The sequence below is a fragment of the Sus scrofa genome, chromosome 15 (assembly GCF_054392235.1).
Source record: "Sus scrofa isolate SSC_HxYL_T2T_F1_AM1 chromosome 15, Sscrofa_HxYL_maternal_Yorkshire_Landrace_v2.0, whole genome shotgun sequence".
Taxonomy (NCBI): domain Eukaryota; kingdom Metazoa; phylum Chordata; class Mammalia; order Artiodactyla; family Suidae; genus Sus; species Sus scrofa.
The window spans coordinates 88811241-88838252 of NC_139397.1; the positions used below are offsets into that span (position 1 = coordinate 88811241).

At 40.6% G+C, this 27012-nt stretch overlaps 1 protein-coding gene across 2 annotated transcripts in view; it reads right to left on the bottom strand.

Moving 5' to 3' along the window:
* The window catches only part of STK39 (serine/threonine kinase 39), a 310330-nt gene that overhangs the window by 105549 nt on the left and 177769 nt on the right, over positions 1-27012 (bottom strand). For both annotated transcript variants that reach the window (XR_014829495.1, XM_003133454.7), the window contains exons 11-14: positions 21192-21314; positions 21063-21092; positions 11497-11559; positions 9256-9323 (exon numbers count right to left, since the gene is read on the bottom strand). Coding sequence is in view for 1 of the 2 variants with exons in the window: in XM_003133454.7 (XP_003133502.3) it covers positions 9256-9323; positions 11497-11559; positions 21063-21092; positions 21192-21314 (284 nt within the window). In the remaining variant the exon portion in view is untranslated. The remainder of the gene's footprint in view (positions 1-9255; positions 9324-11496; positions 11560-21062; positions 21093-21191; positions 21315-27012) is intronic.

Here is a 27012-nt window from a genome sequence, read left to right on the forward strand (position 1 = left end):
TAAAAAAAATATATAAATTAACACAAGTATAGGAGTTCCCTTGTGGTGCAGTAGGTTAAGGATCTGGGACTGTCACTACTGCTGTGACTCTGGTTCAATCCCTAACCCAGGAATTTCCACATGCTACAGGAGCAGCCAAAAACAGAAAGGAAAAAAAAAATTTAACACAGGTCTAGAAAAGAGTAGAAAAATATTTATCAAGAGGCTAATAATGATGTAATTTTAGGTAAGAGGATTATGTAAGATTTTATATCTTGTTTTCTTTTAATCTACTTTGACTTACTCAATTTCTAAGATGACCATACATTGCTTGAAAATAAAGAATTCAATACATTCCCTATTGCTAGAAGGTATTTGTACTCACAAACATCTTCTTGCTCCATTGCCAGAAAAAATAAATGGCATTATCTCATTATGAATGGTTTTTCATTCTTCTATTTTGCTTTCCTTACATTACCAAATTTTTCTCAACACAAATCTTCCTTTTCTTAGCAAATTTACCAGTAGAAGGAGTTTGTATATACAAAAGACCTACACCCTGCACCACCCCCTATACCAGACCATCAATAACACTGGATTAACACTAGAAGGCACAGTCTCCAGTCTAAATGTACTAGCTCCGTGACTGTAGGAAAGCTTCTTAACATCTCTGATCTTTCATTTTCACCTGTGAGTAGCAAACATCAGATGAAAGAAAGAATTTAAATCAAGCAAGTGATGTGAATGGTGCTTTTAAAACTGTAAGATGCAACAGATGCAGACTGCTCTTTTCATCATCATCTTTAGTGTCTCCTGCAAAATAGTCTCAGGTATTCCTGTCACAACTTTTTCTAGGGCCGCACCCGTAGCACATGGAGGTTCCCAGTCTAGGGGCTGAATCGGAGCAACAGCTGCTAGCCTATGCCACAGCCACAACAATGCAGGATCTTTAACCCACTGAGTGAGGCCAGGGATCGAACCCACAACCTCATGGTTCCTAGTCAATTTAGTTTCTGCTGAGCCATGACAGGAACTCCCTTGTCACAATATTTAATGATGAGTTTATCAGGAAACAACGTTAGAAGAATACTCAGGTAAAATGTCAATGAGAAGACAGGTACATGTAACAATCCTGAAAAGCACACAAGGGTCTAACGGCATTCAAAATAGAACCAAAAAGAGCATAGACGCAGGGTCAAGTGGAGAAGAGCAAGGACTAGGTGTTCAAGGGACACTGGCTCAAGTCCTGCTCCTGCTTCATCTGAGCTGTAAGGTACTGGACAACTAACCCTGTGACTTTACACTTAATCTCTCACCTGTGAAATGTCAGCAACAACAGTACCAATGTTGTGGAGGTTTTGTGATGATTGAACACAACAAAGGACACACAGTGCTCATCGTGGAGCCTGGTCGATACTAGAAACTTCATCTTTCAGAAGGACCTCGTTTACGATACAGCTAAGATGTGCTAAGATGTGCAAGAGTGGCTCTAATTCTCAGAGGAAAGTTAATTACGAGAGGAGAACATACCAAAATGTTAGATAAAATGCTAAATATTTTTCATATTAAAGAACAGTATTTCTAATAACTTGGTGCCTCCATAATAATACATACCACTCTACTGAAAAAACATAGTCTTGTCAGAAATAATTTAAATCTGATAAGGTCCTTAACCAAAGACCACAGCCTGACACTGAACCTGGATTCAATCTCACCAGTACTCTTCTCAAAACGTGGATATTGAAAAAAAAAATAAACACTGGTTACTATGGGAACAAGTAACCCAAAGGTAACACTCAGACAAAAAGGCTCTCACCTTCCTTTAACTACCCATAGCTCTTCTTTTCATCTGTCTTCTTATTGCATTTATCACTTTTCTCTTGTGTTAGAGTCATTTGCGCAGGGCCTGATCTATCCGCCTACATGGTAAGCTCTTTGAGTGCAGAAACCCTGTCATATTCATCTTCGGATTTTCAACAAAGCCTTGCACAAAGCAAGCCATAAATAAGTGGTTTGTTGAGAGGAAAAAAAAAAAGAGCATGTACTAAAAAGCACTGCCACAATTGGACACTATGCCTACACTAGTTAACCTTTTGGAGGAAAATTAATCAAGCCTCCCAACCACTTGACTAGTAAGAATTATGCAATTAACCCGATTTTACAGGCTAGAGAATCATTTAAGAATTCTGATCCCTCCTGAATGATGATAACATGGAATTAGAATCCAGACATACTGATGCTAAAATGGTGAACAACATTGTTTTTTAACAGCTACAGATTTCTTTATGAAATTATAACTAAGTCTATACTTTATCGGTACCTGAGTTCATCTTTCAATAGATAAACTAAAATAGTAAGTCAACTTAGACAATGTTGTCATGCTAAAGGATTTCTGTTAAAGTAGATATCCTATTTTAGAGATCATTTTTCCCTATAAGCAGGAAAGCTACTGGGTTTGTCTAGGGGGTTTAACTGGCTCATCAAAGTCTAATGATAGTGCTACATAATAAGCAAGTAAATTCATTATGAGCAAACTGATGGAACAGATAAAAGTGCATCCGTGTGACAACCGTCACAGTTGCCTTCAGCAAAACTAACTGCAATCCACAGGGCTGAGCTGTCAAAGCATGAACAGCATCCAATAAAAAGGAATTAACAATTTAACTGATAAGTTTATCATTTTTCCAAATCACTGAGCCTGACTATGAAAAACATATGTTTTATGTCGAATACATGACTATTCTATTTTATGAAAAATACACTAATGACAAAATATTTGTGCCACTGTCTAACTCAAACCAGGAATTGTGATAACATCTACAGACAGTGTATAAATTATGAAGTGGCCCACTTTGCATGTTTCTCCTGAGATGTATTTCAGAGGACTTTCCTGTCTTGTACCTGACTTTTCAATACTCAATTTTTTGATGAGATCACCATGCACACAATGGACCAGAGAACATCTGCAGAAAAGTACATATATGGAAAAAGAAACACCTACATTTTAACAATTTCAGGCATTTAATTCAGGAGCTCTAAGGTCTAATCCTTTTTCCCCAACCTTACATAAAACAGGTCAGATTTAAAAACAAGTTAAAAAAACAATTATGTTTTTTCAAAGAAGGAACTGAGCTTTGCCTCCTCAGTCTTTGGCTTATGATCACCAAAGATAAGTAAGAGAGAAATAAATACACTACTTGTAGCCAAACTGTACTTGTGTTTTCTTGAGAAACTGACAGTTTAAAAAATAAAATCTCCCCGTTTCCTACTCACAGGACGACGGTGAGGTTTACACTTCAGCTTAGGGAATGAAGCCATATTCCTAGCAGGTAGATCTATAAAGCGTATGTCAAGTGACCTTTCCAAGAGGTGGAGAAGGCAGCCACCCAGATAGCTTTAGTTAAGGACAATGAAAGGCTGGCCTGTACTAATGTCTACCCACTAGCCTGTGGAGCACAATACACATATACGTCACGCCCAGATGGCCTCAGGAGATGAGAAAGGCAGGCACCCTGTTTCCTAATACCTGACAGCCACATGATGTCTAGACCAGTGATGGGCAAGGGAAGAATGAGGGTATATTTGTGTGTGTGCATAAATAGATAGGCATGTGTTTGTGAGTGCATATAAATGCGTGTGTTTATCTATGTACCATACACATAGATCAGAATCTTGATGTGGAGATGCAAAGGAATGATAAGGGTACAAAAGGGCACATGGATTTTCTAAAATTTGATCCGCACTGGACAGAACCACCTTCCAGCTTCCCCTCCCACAGGTTGGTCAGGAGTTAACTCGTAAAGGCCCAGAGGTGGTCCAAGTGACCCAGAATAAATTTCAAACAGGGACTGAAGTATGAAAACATTGTATGGCAGGGACCAACACTAAACAGCACATTTTTTTTTTTTTTTTGTCTTTTTTTGTCTTTTGTTGTGGTTGTTGTTGTTGTTGTTGTTGTTGTTGCTATTTCTTGGGCCGCTCCCGCGGCATATGGAGGTTCCCAGGCTAGGGGTTGAATCGGAGCTGTAGCCACCGGCCTACGCCAGAGCCACAGCAACGCGGGATCCGAGCCGCGTCTGCAACCTACACCACAGCTCACGGCAACGCCAGATCATTAACCCACTGAGCAAGGGCAGGGACCGAACCCGCGACCTCATGGTTCCTAGTCGGATTCGTTAACCACTGCGCCACGACGGGAACTCCAGCACATTTTTTGATACTCGAAGAGCATGAAGGTTCTAAGAGAAGGAGGTGTGACCTATAAGGGATGCTGGTGGTTCCAGAAAAGAGCAGGAGACTACCAAGGGCAACTCTAGGACCCAGATTTGCTTGTGATGGAAGCAGAGATTCTAAAACTGGAGTTTGTGAGGTGTGCTCATAGAATCCTCTGGGAATGTCTTTTAAATGCACTGTTTCCATTTTGATGATAACCACACTCACATGCACGTTTATATTCTGGGTCATAAGGATAATGTCCATTTCAGAGACCAAGCTACTGACTCCGCCTTAAATTCACAATCACTAAGCTCAAAGCCATTCTACCATATTCCCCCAAGGAGTTTCCTCTCTAGCTCTCCCACCTGATCCTCTCTTTTTTTCCAACCTTCCATCTTTTCCTTCCTCACTCTCAAGTGAGGACACTCCTTATCTTGCTGAGAGAACAGACTTAACAGAAGAAGGCTTCCACAAGCCCAAACTCAAGTCCATCAACCTCCTTACACCTCTGCCTGCCCTCTCATCACGGTGGGGGGGGGGGGGGCTCTAACCCACTCTCCTGTCTAAGGCTGACAAGGACATGGATGGCTGGGCACTACCCCTCTCCCCCCCACATCTGAGGACATCAGCTGCCACTGTCCCCTTTCTCATGTCATTTTTCTTCTCTGTTGGATTATTTTCATTAAATAATTTTTTAAAAGATTTATCTTCATGCCATATTCCATTAAACCGCCACCCCATCTATTTGCTCCCCTGTATAGCAAATCTCTGGCAAGGGTTGTCCACACTAACAAATCATCTAGCTTTATTGTATCAGGTTCCCTCTCACCAAGCTGTTCTGAACCCAGTTCTATCAGGCTTTTGTCCCCGCCAGTCCACTGAAATAACTCTTGCCAAGGTTCAGAATGTGCTGCCTATTGCCAAATACAGTGGTGAATTCTTAGTTCCCAGGCACTTGATCTGTAACAACTGATGCAGCTTTTCACTCTGTTCTTGCGACACCGCCTCTCTTTGGCTTAAGGGACCACCATTCTCTCCTCTACCTCACCAGCCTTTCCTCACCTCTGTTGACGGCTTCTCCTGAGCGTGAAACAGACCACTTCTCTTCTTGACCATCAATCACTCCCTAGGTGAGCTCATACAATTTCATAGCTTTAAAAACTGCATGCGCCAACAGTTCTCAAATTCATCTCTCTAGCCCAGAAATGTACCTCCTTTGAAATCCAGACCCATGTACCCAAATGTCTACTTGACACAATTACATAGATATCCACTAGGCAACTCAAACTTAACATGTCTAAAACTGAATTCTTGCTTCTGTACAAACCTGCTAACTCCAGCTCCCTTCCCCATCTCAGGAGATAGCAACTCCACCTGTCCGTATTTTCAGGCCCACACCTTGAGTGATTTTTCAAGTTGTCTCTCTTCCATCTGGAATCCAATAATTGCTGTCATGTCAATTACTCCCGGCCCTGGTCCAGGTCACATCATCATTCTCTGCACTGTGATAACAGACTGCCAACAGGCTCTCCACTTTCACCCTGAACAATCTTTATATGGTCTAGTCTCTGTAAAGCAATCACAGTGATTATTTAAAAACTTAACTCAGGTCATGTAATTTTCTGCTAACAAACCTTCCGTGGTTTCCTACCTGCAAAGAGTGAAACCCAAAGTCTTTACCCCAGGCTAGACGGCCGTACATGATTCAGCCCCTGCTAATCCTTGGACTCATCCCCTGCCACTCTGGCCACAATGGTTCCCTGGCTGTTTCTGTAACTGCTACGATGAGCTTCCTGCTCAGAATCTTTGCAATTGAAGTTAAGAGTTTTAACTAGAAAAACAACCCCCGCACCCAAGGAAGCAGCTACCTGCCTCACAGCAGCTTTGCTTGCCACATACCACCCTTCTTGTAACCTTGTAGCAACTATATGTCTTAAAGTCTTTGCTAGCAACCCTGCAAAATGTGCTCCAAGCATTGCTTGTCAGTTTTGCTTTTGTAATCTTGTTTGCTCAGCTTCTTAGGCAGGAACTCCTTGTCTGCTCCAGGAAGGTGGAGGGCCAAGACTGCTTGCAAGGCAAAACCCTAAGGCCTAGAAATCCGTGTTGTAAAAAGCTACCCAGGACAAAGACATGGTACTCAGACTCTGGAGAAAACAGCTCTGAGCCCACACTGGTGCTGAATAAACCTGGCAGTGCCACTTGTCTCTCTGCTGCCACAGTTTGTGCAACACAATCACCATTTGCTCTGCCTAGAATGCTCTTCCGCCAAGCAACTTCATGGCTTGATTCCGCATTTCTGTCAGGGGTCTGCACAAATATCCCTTTATTTAGAGTGCCCATGTATGGCAGGTAGAATTCTATGATGACTCTGACCTTCCTGCCCCTTGATGTACATGCCCCGTATGAGTGTCTCCTCTAGTGTGACAGGGAACTTTAAATGTGATGGGTTGTCACTCCTGGGATTAAGGTATGTTATATGACAAAGGACAAGAGATTTTGCTGGTGTAATTCATGTTCCAAATCAATTCATCTGGACTTAATCAAAAGGGAGATGAGTCTAGATGAGAATGGTTTAATTAGGTGAAAAATCTTTAACAGAGGGCCTGAATCTTGGAGGGGAGGTGTGTGGTCACTGGCTGGCTGCCCCTGAAAAAGGCAAAGTCGAGTTGTGAACTGTCTGGAGTGGGGGTGGCCTTTAGGTGCAACGAAAATGGGCTAACTTAGGAAAAACAGACAGCGTGAATTAAAAACAAAAACAAAAGAACAAAAATCACCATGCTCTTCCTACTGTACTCCAGCCTGCTCAGATCATATCCAGATTCCTACACTTAAATATGGATCATACACGTAAAACGGACAATGTTAAACTAGAAAGTGATAGCACAAAGAGAGTTCTTAGATAAAATAGGTCTTAAACTAATTCCTTTCCTGCAGAACTTCTTAGATTCTTTAATGTTAATTAATGTTCCTGTGATTTCCTAAAAAGGGTGTATGTGTGTGTAGGGGTGTGTGTGTGTGTGTGTAGGTGTATATGATAGATGGATACATTAAGGGTAAATAAGGAGACTTGGGAGGGGGGGATGGAGAACTACATTGTGAGGAGCAAGGCTAAAGTTACTTCCACTGTTCTGCCCAGGAAAGGAAAAGAGTGAAAACCCTTTTGGCAACAAATGCCCTCAGCAAAGTGAGGGAAGGCAGTTGTTTTACATGGTCCTAGAACCTAGAGCAAAACAGTATTTGGAAGCAATGCTCAAAAAACATGCATCATGGGAGTTCCCATCGTGGCACAGTGGTTAACGAATCCGACTAGGAACCATGAGGTTGCAGGTTTAATCCCTGGCCTTGCTCAGTGGGTTAAGGATCCAGCGTTGCTGTGAGCTGTGGTGCAAGTCGAAGATGTGGCTTGGATCCCGTGTTGCTGTGGTTGTGGTGTAGGTGGGTGGCTACAGCTCCGATTCGACCCCTAGCCTGGGAACCACCATATGCCATGGGAGCGGCCCTAGATAAGGCAAAAAGACAAAAAAAAAAAAAAAGCATGTTAACACACTCTTCAAAAGACATTTCTCCAGGGAGTCTGATATTTGCTCTAAGGGTCAGAATTTGAGCCCACAACAGGAGGGTTGGTTGAATCTTCAGGAAGACATAGGATGAAAACTATTCGGTATCACCAGAGTGATCATGGAAAAAGGGTGAACTGAAGGATGCACTGAGCTGGGTAAACATCCAGCAGGACACAAAAGAAAAGGCTTCTGCATATGTTGAGTAGGAGGCTGGAGGACCATGTTCTAAAGGTCACTCCCCACACTGTATGTATGCTCAGCGGACTGGACAGTACTCTCACCTTTGCATCTCAAAGACAAATACCTTACCCTGACACTGAGCCGGTTTCTCAGAAATACTGGTGCAATGATTGAGGAAACAGACAAGTGAACAATAAAAGCAGTACCTGGTTCCCAAGTCAAACAAAAAGGGAACAGGCTAGTTCATTCTTCGGAGATTGCTAAATACACTAATTGTGAATCACAATCACGGCTACTCTCAAATAAAGGAAAATAGTCTTGTGGTAATTTCACACCTTGACTTGGAAATCAGTTCTGAACATCACACTGAGGGGAGCTGTGAGGTTCCCATGGTAAGTATATGGAAAAGCACTGTGGGGTGGTAAATGATTGGCAGAAGGAAGGGGTGATTATGGCGATGATAATCTACCCTGACAGATTACGGTAAATCAGAGGGCTGGAAACTAACCTTGAAAATGAACCCACGTTTTACAGCCATACATCTGAAAAAAGGCCCATTAGCCATGTGTTTTATTTTTTAATTGTCGAAAGAGGACGTATTTATAACCTGCTTTCAAACACCTTTAAAAAATGTGATGCTGTTCTGATTGACCTGGTAAATTAAGGTAATTCAAGCAAATTTTTTTTTGTCTTGAGATACTAAATTCTTAACAAAGAATATACATTAAGCGGACTTTGGATTTAAAAAATCCTTGAAATACAAAGCTTTCATTCCCTAGCTACAAAGACTTGACTGTCAGGCACGGTATTTGTATCCATTTCCTAGAAGACTGAGGGGTCTTTCAAAATATATCTATCATTTCTCCACAGTGGCTGATCAAACCTGTCACTGAAAAATGTTCTGAACAGGCAACTTGTCGTACAAGCATGGTTTATTTCTGTCAGAGGCTGACTGCTGAAGTGTGAAAGAAACTCATTAAAAATCTCTTACTGTGATCTTACATTGTAAAAAAAGAATAGAAAAACAGAGACAGAAAAAATCCAAGAAAAGGAAAGGAAAGGAAAAAAAAAAACAAAAACCCAAATCTTAATGAAGGGTACACACGGAGCCTGAAGATATACTCATATGGTGCTTTTCTTTGTTAATTCTTCTTGAGGAAGCAATTAGAAGAGAGCAATTAGTCCTGGGAATATAGCACACACTGGCTATTTGGGGAAATCAAGGAAGTTAATTTTATTTTATGCTAATATTATGAAAAGCTAGTGAAGGAGATAGAATATTGTACTAGAGGAAAAGTGATTGCAAAACAATACTATTTACCTTAATCTTAAAACGAGGTTCACGGCACAGGAGGCTTCTCTGTAGTCTTCACTGGCATTGGGTAGGCCCTTTAAAAACAAAAGCAGCAGACTGTTATAAACCCAGGCAACAAATGCATAAAATCATGCATCACAGCCCTTGATTCAGAAGAGTCCTTCATAACTGTGGATCCCAATGTTTCATACAGAAAGCCACAGTCATAAGATAAGCCCTATGAACAACTCGCATAAGCTGCAAAGAAGGTTCAGCCATTAAAAGGGCAGTTTGTAACCCGAGCCATGGACTGTACTGCCTGGGCCTTGGTGACACATGGACGTTGGATGCTTTAAACCTCAGGATGCAGAGGAAGAAGGAACCCAGTAGCTTTGGTCACTGGGGGCCTTTTTTTGCCTTCTCACCTAGAGCCTATTTCCTTGAACATGGATCGTCAACCATGAATGCCTCTCTTGCACAGTCCCTCCCTATCTGAGGAATCCCTGGACACAAGACCTCCCTGTTGGAGTAGAAAAATAAGGGATGCTGGCCAAGGCTTGGCTTTGCCACTGACCAGTTACACAACTAAATGCAGGTCATTCTCCAAACCTATTTTCTCATTTACAAAATGGGGATAACACTTGCCTGGGAGAACAAAATAACATATGAAAATTAGTTAAACCACATCATGGCATACAATATTAGGCATCCCAATCCCTTCCTCTGCTTTCTTTATTCTCTTTGCCTTCTGTGTTGTTATTCTCTCTTTTTTTCCCTTTTTAAGGCGGCAACTGCAGCATGTGGAAGTTCCTGGGCTAGGGGTTGAATTGCACCACAGCTATAGCAACAACAGATCCAAGCCACATCTTGTGGCAATATCAGATCCTTAACCCAGTGAGCAAGGCCAAGGATCGAACCAGCATCCTCACAGAGACTATGACAGGTCCTTAACCCACTAAGCCACAATGGGAACTCTTGTGTTGTTATTCTTAACTTGGCTTTTATCTAATTCAACAATCCCTTATGGTTTATCTCAAGGTGTTTTACAGAGCTGCCAGGTACAATGTAAACAGACCTACACTGAATCCTGGCTCTGCCTCTAGACAGACGGGCAACCTTGGTCAAGCCACTTCACCTCTGCAAGTCTTTGCTTCCTCAGCAATAAAATAAGGGCCAAGGACTAAATGCTAGTCCTGCAACCATGAAACCCCATCACTCTGTCTCCTCAGCATACAAGTGTTTCATAAAATGCAAATCAGGTAGAATACAAATAAATTTAAACAGAATCTGCAGATTTGGGATGGGGGAGATGTGATCCCAAGGCTGGTGACACTTGATGCTATAGCCACTTTGAGAGCCAAAGGGCTTGCCCCCCCTTTTTTTAACATGAAAGATGTTGCAAGTTTATGTTATCTTTTGTTATGGCATATGGAAGTTCCCAGATTAGGGGGCGAATCGGACTGCAGCTGCTGGCCTACGTAACAGTCACAGCAATGCCAGATCCGAGCTGCATCTGCAACCTACACCACAGCTCATACCAATGCCAGATCCTTAACCCACGGAGCAAGGTCAGGGATCGAACCCACCTCCTCATGGATACTAGTTGGGTTCATTACTGCTGAGCCATGACAGGAACTCCAGGGCTTGCCTATTAATTATTCAGCAAAATTGGAATGGGGGCCTGCCCTCTGGTTCTACATCGAGATTCCCTGCCCTGGATTGCTCAGCATCCTTCATCAGCACCCAACACAACTTGTGGCACATGTGTTCTATCACATAACTTTTCATACGACTTCACAGTCACTGGACTATTATTCTTACAAGGTAAGATGCAAAGATAAATTGGCCTTGGTAATTCAATGATAAAAAATTATGAAAACAGAGAAATCCAACTGGTGGCAAAAAGGAAAAGTATCAATTAACTGTAATATTTTGTGGCTGAAATCTATCAAAACGGTGAGTAATTTCTCTCTTTTTCTTATTTCACACAGTACCAGCAATTTCAGAAGCAGTCTGGTAATCAGTTCTTGCTCTTGAACCTAACATTTAAAGACTGGACGTCCTGAATATCATGGTCAATAGCGACAGTGCTCTTTTCTCCACACCTATTAAAAAGAGAGTTTACAAGCCTCTGATGTGGAAGCACTACCCCAATATTGTCCATCTTTCTAAAATGTCGGGGTTTTGTTGAAAAAAAAAAAAAGAAAAGAAAGAAAGAAATCTGTCTTCAAAGCATCTTGAAAGTAAAGGACAGGCAGAGAAACATACCTGAGAGTCCTGCACAGAAAGGGACTGAATCTGCTCTGGGATGCTACTGGCATTCACCGCGATCTGTTAAGAGAATCATCATTATAAGCACTTAGGGAAACCAAAATGAGACATTAAGGTCAGTGTGGATACATTAGGTCTCAGCAGAGACGAAAGTCTTAAATCGTTTAAGTAATTTTTAAGCACCATTTCCCAGAGTGTGGTCCTTTGACTACCTGCATTGGTACCACCTAGCACACAGGTTAAGGATTCCTGAGAACCACCCAGCCTATGATGAATTTCATGGAGACAGGAGAGGATCTGTGTCCCAGGTGATCCTTAGGCTTTTAGAGAGCCACCGAGCTAATAGGAAAGGGCACAGACTATTTGATATTTTTAAACTTGATAACAGAAAGATGCCTTGGGACCATTTTTTCTTGTCTTGCAACTTCATCTCAAGGGCTCCCTAATGAAAGGCTGTTAGATTTAGCAAAACATCCCCCTTTAATCATGACTTTGAACAATTTATTTACAGCCCTGGAATTCAAAAATACATAAGGGTAGCTGGATTTTAAAAACACATTTTCCCCAAAAGAAAAACTGGAGTGATCAGTATATTTTTCTCTATAAGCTGGAAACCTGACCCTAATGTGATACCCGAAATACTTTTGTCTCAAGCCTTACTTTTGTCAACTCTGCCTTTCAAGTTGAAACAAAACTTGAAAGACAAACTAAAAGAGAAACAGCAATGACAAAGAATGAAACATATATATATTATTTCCTAAACTTAATATCAATTCTAAAATTATCAGAAGTCATCAGAAATTTGAGGCAAGAGTCTTTTAAGAACATAAAACTCTTAATCTGTGCATCTGCAAAAAAACCCACTATGATTGGAATGAAGAAATAGGGAGAAATGTACTGATGTCTGCAATTTACTTTGAAATGCATCCAAAAATGAAGATGGACCAATGAATGAATAGACGGCTGTGCATAAGATGCAAATATAGTCACAGCAGAATCCAGGTGATTGTTGTGGGGACATTTGCTATAAAATGCTTTTAATGCTGCCATACTTTGAAAAATGTTCACAGTAAAATTTTGGGGGGAAATGACTATGTTAGAAGAACATACAAATTGTGTTCATTGACCAGCCAGAGAGTCTTGGCCTAACCTAAATTATTTCTTGTAAAGAATCTTTCAGGCTGCTTCTATAATCTTTAATGTTTTTTTAAAAATTAAAGAAAAAATTTATTGAAGTATAGATGATTTACAATGTTGTGTTAGCTACCCAGTGTACAGCCAAGTGGTTCAGTTATATAGTTAAAAGTATATACATATTTTTTTTCCAGTACAGTTTATCACAGGATATCAAATGTAGTTCCCTGTGCTCTATAGTAGAGCCTTGTTGTTTAACTATTTTATATCTAATAGTTTGTATCTGCTAATCCCAAATTCTTGATTTATCCCTCTTTCCCCTGTGGCAACCTTAAGTTTGTTTTCCATATCTGAGTCTATTTCTGTTTTGTAAATAAGTTCATTCTTCATTGTAGTCTGAAATACAACCAAAAGCCATATAAGCACTTACAGAATCTCCTACCTTTAGTCAAAGAACCATGGCAATCTGGAAAATTCTTAATGTCATTTACCAGAGGGGCATGAGAAGCAAATATAAATTCCCTTTCCCTGAGGGGGCCCCATCTCCTGCCCTGTTCTCTTATGCTTGGACAATCAGTGGAATGGAGAGCTATTTAACTGGACTAGGGGGCTGGAACCCCCCCCACACACACACCACCACACACACCCTCAAGCCTCACTGTGTAGGCGGTAACCCTGCATGTAACAAAGAAACCAGCCTCTGGCTCTCACTGGTGCCGAAAATGCACAGAGATGCTCCGGAGTGGTGGAGAGGGAGGTTCCCTGCACAAAACATCTTCCCTGTCAACCAAGTGTCGTCTGCCAAATTTCACCATCATGAATCCCATTCTATCAGTTTAGGGCATGCCTTTTGGGTATACATTTTAAAACGTAAAACCTTACAAGAAAGCTAAAACATTAGGCAGCTATCACTCACTAGCAGTATAATATAAATTTGTCTACCGAATTTGGGGGGGGGGGGCTTTTAAACAGTGTGCTATGAGAAGGGCACTTGGGAGAATGGGTGTTTGGATAGGAGGGGGAGAGAAAAGTAATAGATTAACGTTAGATGGCCCCTTGGAGCTAGGCCTCAGGGACTAGGTCAAAGAGGAAAAGATCTTAAAATGGAGAGAGGAAAGGGACAACATTTGCTTTCCAACTTTCCACAGGGCTCCACCTCAGCTTCTCATTTTCTGGATGAGCAGATGCCAACTATTATATGCAGAATGGATGAACAATAGGGTCCCGCTATTATAGAACAGGGAACTTTGGTCAACATCCTGTGATAAACCATAATGGAAAAGAACATGAAAAATAATACAATTTTGTATAACTGAATCACTTTGCTTACAGCACAAATGAACACAAAAGTTTAAATCAACTGCACTTCAATATTCAAAAAAAATTTTTTTTTTAAAAACCAAACCAAATCTAAAACAAACAAAAATACTGTGGCTAAATGCAATGTATTATTCTGGACTGGATCCTGGAACAGAAAAAGGATGTCAGTGGACAAACCAGTGAAATAAAAACACAGTCTGAGGTTGAGCAGATAGTAAGAGAGCACTGCTGATTTGGGGTTGTGATCAACATCACAGGGTCACAAAAGAAATTAACAACGAAAGAACATGGCTGAGGAGTGTATGGGAACTCTGTACTATCTTTACAAATTTTCTGTAAATCTAAAATGATTCCAAAACAAAAGGCTTATTTTCAGAAACACAGAAGATCTCGAGAGTTTACCACAACTAGCGCAAACACTAGTCACCTGCAATAAGAACACTTTTTAGAAAAAGTGACATAAAAGCATCAGGCTAAGGGTGTCCGTGATGACGAAGGCTGAGTACAATCAATTTGGAGGAAATTAAACCTTCCCCTTCGACTACACATGGATATAATTAACATGGAGGAGAGCTGACAGGCGCTTAGAAAACACAGTGTCATCATAAATAATTTTAAAAAGCTAACGTCAGTTTTAACAGTCATCAAGCAATAGCAGTGAGTAACATAAGCAACGAATTTAAGCTTTCACATTGAGTCTAATCTCGGGTAAAATTCACTCAACCTAAATCCACACCAGATGTCTTCTCAGAACAAAATATCAGAGTTGGGAAACAATTAACCTAGCCTACTGCCTGTAACAAAAGTCTTCAATATACCTGTTGTAGGCCCTGCAGGACTTCTGTCATCAAAGCTTTCCACCTGGCATCATTACATGTAATTTTAAGAGGACAGTTTTTCCAAGGGATTTCTGAAATGTCTTCATTGTTTTAGATTTTTTTCTTTCTTTTTTTTTTTTTTTGAGACTTCTGATGGGCAGATATTTAAAACATACCTTCAGGAATCTGGAGCACACAATCTTCCTGAATTCTAGTTCAGAATTTGGATTCAGAGTGGCAGATGTGTTTTTTTTTGTTTTTTGTTTTTTGTTTTTCTCTCAGTGGTCCTTGATTAAAGCTACATATCAGAAATGACATGAGCAGCTTTTTAAAATTCAGAGTTGCCATGGACATCAAACTGTAATTTGATTTGCTGGGTCTAGGGACCCTCATTTTTAAAGCTTTCGGTTTTTCTGATGTGGAGCCATATGGTGAACCATGTTTTCATGCCACCTAGTGGAGGGGCTGCTGTAAAATGTCCCCCTCACTTAAATGAAACCAAAAGAAAGTGTGAATTTAAAATCAATTTTACTTTTTTATTAAAAAAATTAAGGTATTAAAAATTGATTTAAAAAACGATGACATATACTGCTTATTTCAGAGTCTTACAAAAACAGATTCCAAAATCACTGCTAAAAAGAGGTTAAACCACAAAAATGAAAATAAAATAAAATAAAATCGCAAAAATTAAAAAAAAAAATCAATGATGAAGTTGAGGGGTTTTTTTGTTTGTTTGTTTTTAAGGGCTGTACCTGCTGCATATGGAAGTTCTCAGGCTAGCTGTAGCCACCGGCCTATTCCTCAGCCACAGCCACGCCCGATCCAAACAGCATCTGTGGCCTACACTGCAGCTCACTGCAAGGCCGGATCCTTAACTCACTGAGCGGGGCCAGAGATTGAGCCAGTATCCTCAGGGATACTAGTCGGATTCTTAAACCACTGAGCCACGACAGGAATTCCTGAGAGGTTTTATATAAAAGTTAAGATGCTTTATCAATTGGGAAACCCTTCCTAAGAAAGCCAGACCTTGCAAATACCACCCCTAAGCTCTACCCCAAAAGACATGAGCAGCTTCTGGAGAGTAGGCCCTCTTCTGTGCTTTTGCATAATTTCCACAAAGCCACAGTTCCTAAAGCAGCTCTAGAAATCAGTTTCAGATTAAATATCTGTCCAATTTAACTAATCTCATTATTAATATTATTGGTATATTATTACTTTGTAGTTTGTACTGGCTCCTACCATCCAAGTGGAATAAGATAGTAAATGAAATTAGCATGAATTATCTACTTTTTACAAATTAATACTTACTTGAAAGTGACTAATACTTTCTAAAGCTATTTCTAAAATACCAGGTTAGGAGCACACTAGGACCAATTTCTCACTGAGTTTGGCTATGAATCTCAACATAGATAGTATAATCTTGCAAATTTACAGTTTATACCAGAGTTTCCCATCTCCAAATACGGCCCAGTACCAGGCACATCTACTCAACGTCCCTCAGGCAGTTACCCTACCCTGGCCTTCTCCATCATATCTGACTAGTGCTCTAATACATGGATATTCTGCTCTATTCCTTCCAGGAAGCCAAACAGCCCCTCACAAATTAAGCATTTCTAAAATGTTTCCTTTATTGCAACATCTCACTTTGTCTAAATGTGGAACTGCCAAGGCTACCACTTCTGAACTTCAGCTCAATTATATAACATTCTCTCATCTCCCCACCTCTCCCCACTTCTCACCTACTTATAAATATGATTTACTTCTTCAGGTACTTGTGTAGTTAGGGTCAGACTTTCAGTGCCTGGGTACCCATGACACCAACAAACATGTATACAACATCTACTAGATGCTAAGGGAACACACTCATAAATAAAATACTATCCCAGTCTCCTGGTGACTTACAGTCAAGTAAGTAACTCCACTGCAATTTAAATGACGAGCATTACTGAAAAGCTTTTTAACATGTAAACACTCTGGCATTTCAATGTGCCATTTGGCACAGATAAGCATTTTCCTTCTCAAAGATGTTTAAAAGTATAAGGTTCATTGTTTGAGGCTGTATACACTGGTACAGCTCCCCCACCCCGGCTTTACCGAGGTACAATTGTCAAATAAAATGGTAAAATATTTAACATGATACAACTTTTGAAAGCAGCTATAAAAATTCAAAGCCAGCAGATTCTGTCAGACAATCCCAATTCTAGGTACCTATACTCGATTTGCATATGTGCCACTCAAAATGTATATGCAAAACAATGTTAATGGAATAGTTTGTAGTAGCAAGGGAAATAGTTAAATAAACCATTTTGATAGGTAATACTACTCAGCAATTAAAGAGGCAGATCTACGGCAACTAATGTGGAAAAATTTCTAAGATGCAAAAAAATTGTTATAAAAAATTATAAAAAAATTATAAAAAAATTTTTTATAAAAAAAATTTTTATAATCCCAGTTTTTATTAAATGATATGCTAGATTTCTTTACAGATATATCTGTATGTGAATGAGAGGAAAATGTCTGGAAGAAAACACTGCAAACTGGAGTTCCTGTCGTGGTACAGCGGAAATGAATCTGACTAGGAACCATGAGGTTGCAGGTTTGATCCCTGGCCTTGCTCAGTGGGTTAAGGATCCGGTGTTGCTGTGAGCTGTGGTGTAGGTTGCAGACATGGCTCAGATCTGGCGTTGCTGTGCCTGTGCTGTAGGCTGGAGGCTACAGCTCCAAATAAACACCTAGCCTGGGAACTTCCATATGCCGCGGGAGTGGCCCTAAAAAGACAAAAGACAAAAAAGAAAAAAGAAAAAGAAAACACTGCAAACTGATAACCTCTGGAAAGAGGAAACCGTCACAGAGGTAAAAGTAGTCCTTCAGATGATTTCTATTTAATTCTCTCATATCTTTTACAAGTCTTTACTATGTCCCTCTAAATAAGGCCTATCCAGACCAACCCACGTTATAAACCCCTACCAGACTGCCGCACCCTCTATCTACCCTATTCTGCTTTTTTTTCCTTACTCCTATTCCATTGTAACAAACCATATAACTTCCTTAAGTAATAAAGGCTACTGAATATCATTTATCTGCTCCCATTGGAATGGAAGCACCATGAGGACAGGGATTTTATTGTTTTTCTCGCTAATGTATCTCCAACGCTTACTAAAACAGTGTACATAATAGGCATATATATATATACACACACACACACACACACATATATATACACACACATATATATATACACTCACACACACTCATATATACATACAAATATATATATTTTGAATATTTACATACCCAATTTTAATTCCCCTTATATTAAATAAAAAAAATAGTTTTTTCTTTGCTTACAAAAAGTAATTTGGGGTAGTTGACAAATCAGGGGGCTACTTTAACCAAACATTGAAAGGACACTGAAACCATCACTGGGAGGACTCTGAACAGAGCTCAAAATGCTGAAATGGCAGCCTTGAAAAAACAAAAAGAAAAAAGTTGGCCTCAGAAGCTGTGTAATACCAAGTGGGGCTGGTGATTCTTACAGTTAGCTGGGAGTGTTTCCATTCAAATTCATGTATCCTTTCTCAGAAACAAGAAGCCTCTCCATGTGCTTCCTTAATTATAAACCAGTACGGGAAAAGATATATGCCACTGGGAAATCTAAGGAGTCCAGATACAGTGAAGTGTCTAAGCTTTTCAAATCCTACTGAAAAATGCTGACAGGGATGCCTGATGACCAACTGACATCATGTCATGTACTAGCTACTAGCTCCTGTATATAAGGAAAATATGTTTGCCAAAAAGATATGCTACTATCTAATTAATAGGTCTGAGCCATTTGCATAAGCACATAGTAAGATATTCTCAAAGTAAACTTAGGAAACCCTAAGGAAGGGAAGACCTATGCCCATCTGTATAGCAAAGCAGGATTCCAGTGATGATCACCCAATGAAGACGTCCTGTACTGAACTAATAAAAAGTGAGTTCTGAGTCAATGATGCTGCTTGAATCATGTTACTTAGTTCAGTTTCTAAGACACAATTAGCTAGAGACACTCTTAGAAATTGGTACAGCCAATTGGAGAACAATATGACAGTCCCTAAAAAACTGGAAATTGAGCTACTATACAATCCTACCATCCCACTCTGGGGCATCCATCCAAAGAAAACCATAATTCAAAAAGACACAGGTGGAGTTCCCGTCGTGGCGCAGTGGTTAACGAATCCGACTAGGAACCATGAGGTTGCGGGTTCGGTCCCTGCCCTTGCTCAGTGGGTTAATGATCCGGCGTTGCCGTGAGCTGTGGTGTAGGTTGCAGACGCGGCTCGGATCCCGAGTTGCTGTGGCCCTGGCGTAGGCCGGTGGCTACAGCTCCGATTCAACCCCTAGCCTGGGAACTTCCATATGCCGCGGGAGCAGCCCAAGAAATAGCAACAACAACAACAACAACAACAACAACAACAAAAAAAAGACAAAAAAAAGACACAGGTACTCCAGTGTTCACGGCAACACTGTTTACAATAACCAAGATATGGAAGCAACTTAAATGCCCATTAACAGATGAACAGACAAAGTAGTCTATTTATATAACAGAATATTATGCAGCCATAAAAAAGAATGAAATAATGCCATTTTTAGGATAATTGCATATTATCATACTATGTAAGCCAGACAAAGACACTATCAATATGATATCGCTTATATGTGGAATTTAAAAATATGATACCAATGAACTTATATATACAACAGAAATAGACCCACAGATACAGAAAACAAACTTCTGGTTACCAAAGCAGAAAGTGGAGAGGGATAAATTAGGAGTTTTGGACTAACATAATACACATTATTATGTATAAAATAGATAATCAACAAGGACCTAATGTATTGTCCAGGTAAACTGTATGCACTATTTTGTGATAATCTTTAAGGGAAAAGAATCTGAAAAAAAAAATGTATATGTATATATAACTGAATCACTCTGCTGTACACCAGAAACTAACAAAACATTGTAAATCAACTAAAAAGTCAATTACAAAAGGGGGGATTAAATAATAAAAAAAAATTTAAAGGGGTAGTAGATGAAAAACTTTGCTCTGCACATCACTCTAGATAAAGCAAGAAAGGTGGCCAACAGAAGGCAGAGCTCATAGCAGGTTAAGATCATTCTAAAAACCCAGCAGGAAATGTCTGTAGCCAATGTGTCCTACTGTGGAGCTCATCACCATCCTTGTAACTTCCTCAAGCAAAGCTTACATTTTATGTATTAAATGGAAAGATTAATTCATATGATAAATATAGGAGGAAACAGGATCTGAAGGAGAGTTACCAATAGGAGACAGGCGGGCTGAAAAGTCCCTAGGAAAGGCCTATCAATGAGGCATGAGGACAAAAAGAGAAGGGAGCAAAGGGAGGCATGACGGGGAAGGAGTGGCTTGTGGCTCTGTTTTCTTCTTAGATGGTCCAGCTGGTTATTGCCACTTAAAGCAGAATGATAATATTTACTCCATTTAATTGTAAGGAAATGTCTTTGAACTGAAAGAATAGTTGGGGTGGTCATCATTTGTTGCCCAAAGTCTTCTGCTTTCTTAAGAATGAAATGAGAAATGAGAATTTATCAAGGTACGCATTAATTACTAGGTCTGTAAAATATTTGGAGCTATTTAGATATGCTCAAACTTCCTCCAGGAGAATTAGCGAGTCCTCTGAACTATAGTCATCATTAGTCATTAGGATAATTAACCAATGGAGGAAATAAAGTTAATCAGAAGACAACCAGTTCTCAAATGGAAGCTGATGAAAGAAGGCTCCTTGCCTACTAAGTTACCCAGATGATGTAAAAATCAAGACCGACAGATCCAACCTAGCACTTTTAATACCTTGCTTCACAGTAAACTAAAAATCTAGAAGGAATTTTTGTATGTCTGTTATGTTTTCTAAGTGACAGTAACACTAAGAGTTAAGATTAAGTGAGTAATTTGTGCAAGAACTCAATGAGTAGCTTTGTGTATATGCCTGTATCAATCCTCACAGCAACTTAGTAAGTACTGCAATCACTCCCATTTGTAGAGGAGAGGACTGAGGCTCAGAGAGTAAAAGGAATCTGAATCTGCCTCAATATACACTGCTCCAAAGTGAATCAGAGAGCAGCAAGGTCTGCAAAGTCTATGAGCCATTTCTTTTTTTTTCTACACCAGGAGAACACAATTTTGAAGCTTCTCCCCCAAAGGGATCAGCCTCTGATACTGATGGGGGTGGGGGAGGGGAGCAGTGGGGAATAAAAAAATAACCACCACTCACCTCTGGGTTTTCTTCTTTTACTCTTCGTGACTGAAAAACAATTAGACACGTGTTAAAACACACACACACCCCAAAAGACACCAAAACAAAACTTACACAGGTTAGGCAATCATCATCAATGTCACTGACCTTTTCTTGAGAAAAAGCTGCTTTCCCTTCTTCACTTTTTTCATCCATCTCGTCGTCACTCCACTCCCAGTCACCGTCTTCGGTTTTATGAAGGTGACCGCTTGACCCTGGAACTCTTCTTACCTGAAGCAAAACAAAACCACCCAATTCTTCACCAATCGAATGTGACTAGTGTTCGTAGGTGCTGCTACTTGGGTTACACAGCATTTACCACTCTGAAGATAACCTGAGTGGTTGTGATACCCAGCACGTAATACCCTCAAAAGACCACATAGCCTCCAGACTCCCACACTCATCCTCCTTCCAAAGATAATGTGTTCTTGAAATGTACCACTATACTCCTATAGAATGAAATATTTTAGGAGAATACCGCACATGTCAGCCATGAAGGATCAAGCCCCCTTTTTCACTCTGGCTTCAGTTAACACTTTGTTCATCACTACACACCAAAGGCCACATGGGAGGTTTCAAAAGCGCTTAAGGAAATGCATGCAAGCAGCAGACTGCTGACTGCAGGAAGGCAGAGCACTCGGGCTGCCTAAGAAGCATACCAGACTAGAGCATCAGCCAGCTAAAATTTAACCCAAAAAACAAGTACCCTCCGTTGCCACCTTGCTCTTTTTCAGAACCTAACATCACAATTGTTTTCCCAGGATTCTGCTCAACGTACTTGAGCAAAACAAAACAACATCGAGACTATTCTTAACACACCTTAGAGTACTTTTGAGCTTCGCAAGATTGCTAGGAACACAGCAAGATAATCAGCAGCCATGCCAGATGATCCAAACAAATTACAACAATCCTCTGCAATTATTTAAAAAATTTTTTGAACTAGGGTAGGCTTTCCAAGTGTCCATGGGATTGAAAAGGCAAAATTTTTAAACAGATAGGATGACTGAGAATAATGAGCCTCTGACCAGTAATTTCCCTAAAAAAATGGACTGAGTTCCCGTTGTGGCTTAGTGGTTAACGAACATGAAGATGTGGGTTTGATCCCTGGCCTTGCTCAGTGGGTTAAGGATCCTGCATTGCCATGAGCTGTGGTGTAGGCTGCAGGAGCAGTTCAGATCTGGCATTGCTGTGGCTGTGGTGCAGGCCAGCAGCTACAGCTCTGATTCAGCCCCTAGCCTGACAACATCCATATGCCAAGGGTGCGGCCCTAAAAAGACAAATGACAAAAAAAGAACTGAGAAATGATTAAACACGGCAATGTAGCAGGTGAAGATGATGTGAATGCAACAGCCAGTGGTCCACTGACTGAGAAACCCCAAGAGTAAAGGGGGCTTAAAATCTGTCTGGTCAAGTTCACTCATTTTTCAGATGGGACAACAAAGGCCCACACAAGTATAAAAACAAAAGGAAGGTGAGAAAAAAGCCTTCAGACTCTCATTCAAATTCGAGTCTTCCTATGCCATTGAAGGAAAACTGAAAAGGTAGCTGTCTAGAAAATGTTCTGTGAAGACTTTGGAAGACTATGATGTAAAGAAATACTATTTTCCACAATAGAAGCCATTCAGTTATGCTGAGGTAAGTTCATGAGTCCCAAGGGAAATACCACAGAATTTAGATGTAAAGTCAGCATTTATTCTTGTAGGGTCAAGGTGAAGCCATATGCAGTGCAGGTCTGGGGCTGGGTTCGATTTGAAGGCATTACCACGTGGAACCTGTACAAGTAAGCCTGGCTTGAGCTCCAACACACAAAGTGGAAAAAAAAGCAAGCGAAAAGTTTTTATTCATATTGGCCAAGAGTTGTGCTTCATTTTTGGGGGGGAAAAAAAAGCTTCTTTTTCCACTTTAAAGAACATTTTTTAACTAATTCCCCTTTTAAACACTTAGCACTTAGTAAACCCCTTTTGTGCTCGGCATAAGATATTTCTTCCACTTGCATTTTGAGTCATTGGAAAGACCTATTTAATGATAGTGATTTTAATGATGCTTGTAGATACTGGCAAAGTACCATAGAAAAATGCTGAAATGCACTTCAGGATTTTTAGAACAGATTGCTCATTTTAAAGCTACAAAGAAATGGATAAAGTAAGAGAAAATTTTCTGTTGACGTATACAATAAAATTAATTATTTTCTTAGCAACACTAATCATGAGGAGAGCAACACAGAGGAAAATCTGTTAATGGCTACATTAAAAGAAAGCATTTAAAGCCACGTCTACTACAAAGCACACTATTAACAAAGAAATGAGAAGACAAGTAAAATCATGCATCATAAACAGAACAAAACTCTACTTTTATTCAAACTGCAAAACCCCAGCATAGCTGTTGATCTAGTATTTTAACAATTATGCATTCAAAAATCACACCACAGGGAGTTCCCATCGTGGCTCAGTGGTTAAGGAATCAGACTAGGAACCAGGAGGTTGCGGGTTCTATCCCTGGCCTTGCTCAGTTGAGGATCTGGCGTTGCCGTTAGCTGTGGTGTAGGTCGCAGACACAGCTCGGGTTCTACGTTGTTGTGGCTGTGGTGTAAGCCGTCGGCTACAGCTCCAATTAGACCCCTAGCCTGGGAACCTCCACATGCCGCAGGTGCAGCCCTAGAAAAGACACCAAAAACAACAACAACAACAACAACAACAACACTACGGAAATCTCTTTCTGAAAATAGAGATAGTGCCACTTCACACCCTAACATTTAGTTTATATGCTCTTTTTCCTCTCGCTCTATATTTACAAAATCTCTTCGGTTTTGTTTCTACAACTGTGATCCAACTACAGACAATAAAATGTCATCTTCTATTTCTATTTTATTTCAGAATCCTGTCTCCTTCCTCTTAGTTTTATATGCTGGAAGAGAGAAAGATAAAGCAAAATGTCTAGGATGATAGCCTCAGACATTGAAAGAATGTGTAGGATGGGTCTTTAAAGAATAAATATCTGTTGATAAACATAGAAATTAGGACAAAGGATATTTTTTAAAAATCCTATGTCGTATAAAATACTGGTATAAGCATAGCAAGAATAAGACTACATACAATGGAATATTACTCAGCCTTAAAAAAGAACAAAATAATGCCATATGAAGCAACGTGGATGGAACTAGAGATTGTTATACTAAGTGAAGTAAGCCAAACAGAGAAAGACAAGTATCATATACCACTTATATGTGGAATCTAGTGAAATGACACAAAAGAATTTATTTACAAAACAGAAACAAACTCACAGATTTAAAAAAAAAAAAATCAAACTTGTGGCTACCACAGGGGAAGCCATGGTTGGGACAGGGAATAAATTAGGAGGATGGGAAGAACATACACACACTAATGTATATAAAACATATAAACAACAAGGACCTACTGTATAGCCCAGGAAAATATACTCAATAGTCTGTAATAACCAAATGGGAAAAAAGAATGGATATATCTATATGCATAACTGATTTACTGTGTTGTACACCTAAAGCAAATACACTGTAAGTCATTACATGCCAATAAAATTTTTAAAAATCCTACAAATTTACTTAAGAATATTCTCTCAGCTTATCAGAGCCAATAATAAACAGCATCATTATTTGAAATCCAGGTTTCATAGTATATTTATGTGACACTGACCTCTACAGAAGAGATCAGAGAGCAATTTTACAAAGTGACATCACTGTGGGGAGTTTGTAGGGATTAACAGGAAACTTAGCTCTTAGAGTCAGGGCAGCTAAGTTTCACATAGGTTAAACAAATAGGTTTTTTTTAATTTAAGAAGTGAAGAATAATCTACAAAAAAAAAAGACACTTTAAAAAAAGACATGTAAGGAGTTCCCGTCATGGCTCAGTGGTTAACAAATCCGATTAGGAACCATGAGGTTGCGGGTTCGGTCCCTGCCCTTGCTCAGTGGGTTAAGGATCTGGCTTGCCATGAGGTTGCAGACAAGGCTCGGAGCCAGCTTTGCTGTGACTGTGGCATAGGCTGGCGGCTATGGCTCCGACTCGACCCCTTGCCTGGGAACCTCCATATGCCGTGAGAGTGGCCCTAGGAATGGTTAAAAGACAAAAAAAAAAAAATAAAAAATAAAAAAAAGACATGTAAAAGCCTTGACTTCCCTAGCCCCGCCCCTGATCCCTACAATGACTAGATGGGAAGTTACTTACCCTGATCAGAACTCTGACTGCATTCCTGTTTCATCGCTCTGATTCTATTAAATGGTTTACTCCATTAGTAAAGCCAAGAGGCAGTTGAGTAAGATTTTTTTTTTCCCTCTGTCAGGGGTTTAAAAAGATAACCCAATGTTTCTCAGAGAAATGAGCTCAATTTAAGTACCTCGGTAGCTAGAGGTTCTCATATGCCCACAAATTCCTCAGGTCAGAGCTGGCAATAGTGAGGTTAGACAAAGTTTTACATGCAATAACATTTATCCCCAGAACTGGGAATAAAATACAATTGAGCAGTTTTATTTGTACCATATCTTGAAAAAGGAGAGTAATATGATCTTCCCTTCCTCGAAACAGCTTTTTTATGAAAATCCATTAAAGAAATGAAGTTCTGAGCCCCACCAAAATAGGAGTCAGGCTCGTCAGATAGACACAACAGAGTGGTTCCCTGGCCAGTTCTTGTGCCCTGGGGTGAGAAGTCAGAGGCAGAGCTAGCACGGAGCTGCCATGGGGACACAGTCCCCGGAGTGGTCTGACCCATTTTCCCAGGGCTGCCCCCCTGACCAGCAGCTTTCTCTAAATGTCAGGATCCAGGATCTCCATATAACATCTCTGGTTGCCTCCAGGCCCCAGACATCAGAATAAGAAGGCTAAGTACCAGAGAGCCAACGGTAGCACTTGCCAAACAGGGGATTAAATGGTTAGAAATGGAAGTGTGTTTCTCCGTCACACTGCTGAACAAAGGATAGATATGGCCCAAAGAAATATTGACCACAGTTTCGTAGAAGCTGTCTCAATCCTGTGTGCCCCACCTGCCAGCTCCTTCCACGGCTTCATGACTCTCTCCCTGGAGAAGGATTTTGGGATCTCCTTGGAAGGTTTTTCGGTCCCTGAGAAACCTGCACCTCAATCCCCATGCCCTCCCTCAGACAAAAGGTTCACTCAGCCTGAACCCAAGTGACTGGGAAGCCCACCCATCTCTCGTCGGCCTGCCAAGGACATCCTGACACCACAGAAAGCTAGACCCAGTAACTCTTACCAGGAGTTCTACCGACCAGAAGTAGGAAAAGTGCTTCTAATCAATTGCTGTTGACAATGTTCTTGGGGCACAGGCAAGCCAAGAAAAAGCCCTCTAAATCATCAACAATTAAAAAATGAAATCAGACTAAGTTTTCAGCAATAACTATTTTACTGTCCCCATAGCTTATCCTCTGACATCGCCTTCTGTCCCCACCAGCTCTCTGGCACCTTCACCCACATCTTCCTGGCCTCACCATGCTCTTGGGTCCTCGAGCCGCTCCTGCTTCTTCCATCAGCACCTCCCGGCTTCCCCTGGGTCATATAAGGCCTAGCGCCCACAGGTGACACTCTTGATGCTGCTCTTATTAGCACTCCCACCTTCGTGCCCACTCCTGGCCAACTCACACCTGGAGGAAAGCCCTGGGCTCAGCCTGAAGAGAGAGGAGTCATGCCACCTGGTGCTGTCACAGGTGATCACTGGCCACTCCTAGCTGGGGCATCAGTCCTGTTACAATCCTGCCCCTCAAAGTGTGGTTCCTGGACGAGCAGCAACAGCATCACTTGGAGCTTGTTAGAAATGCTCTACCCCCACTAGATCAGCAAGATCAGCTTCTAACAAGATCCCTGGTGATTCGTACCCTCACACGCAGGTTTGAGAAGTACGGTGCCAGCTCATTTGGTCCATCCCCTCTCCGAAGCCTGTGATTCCA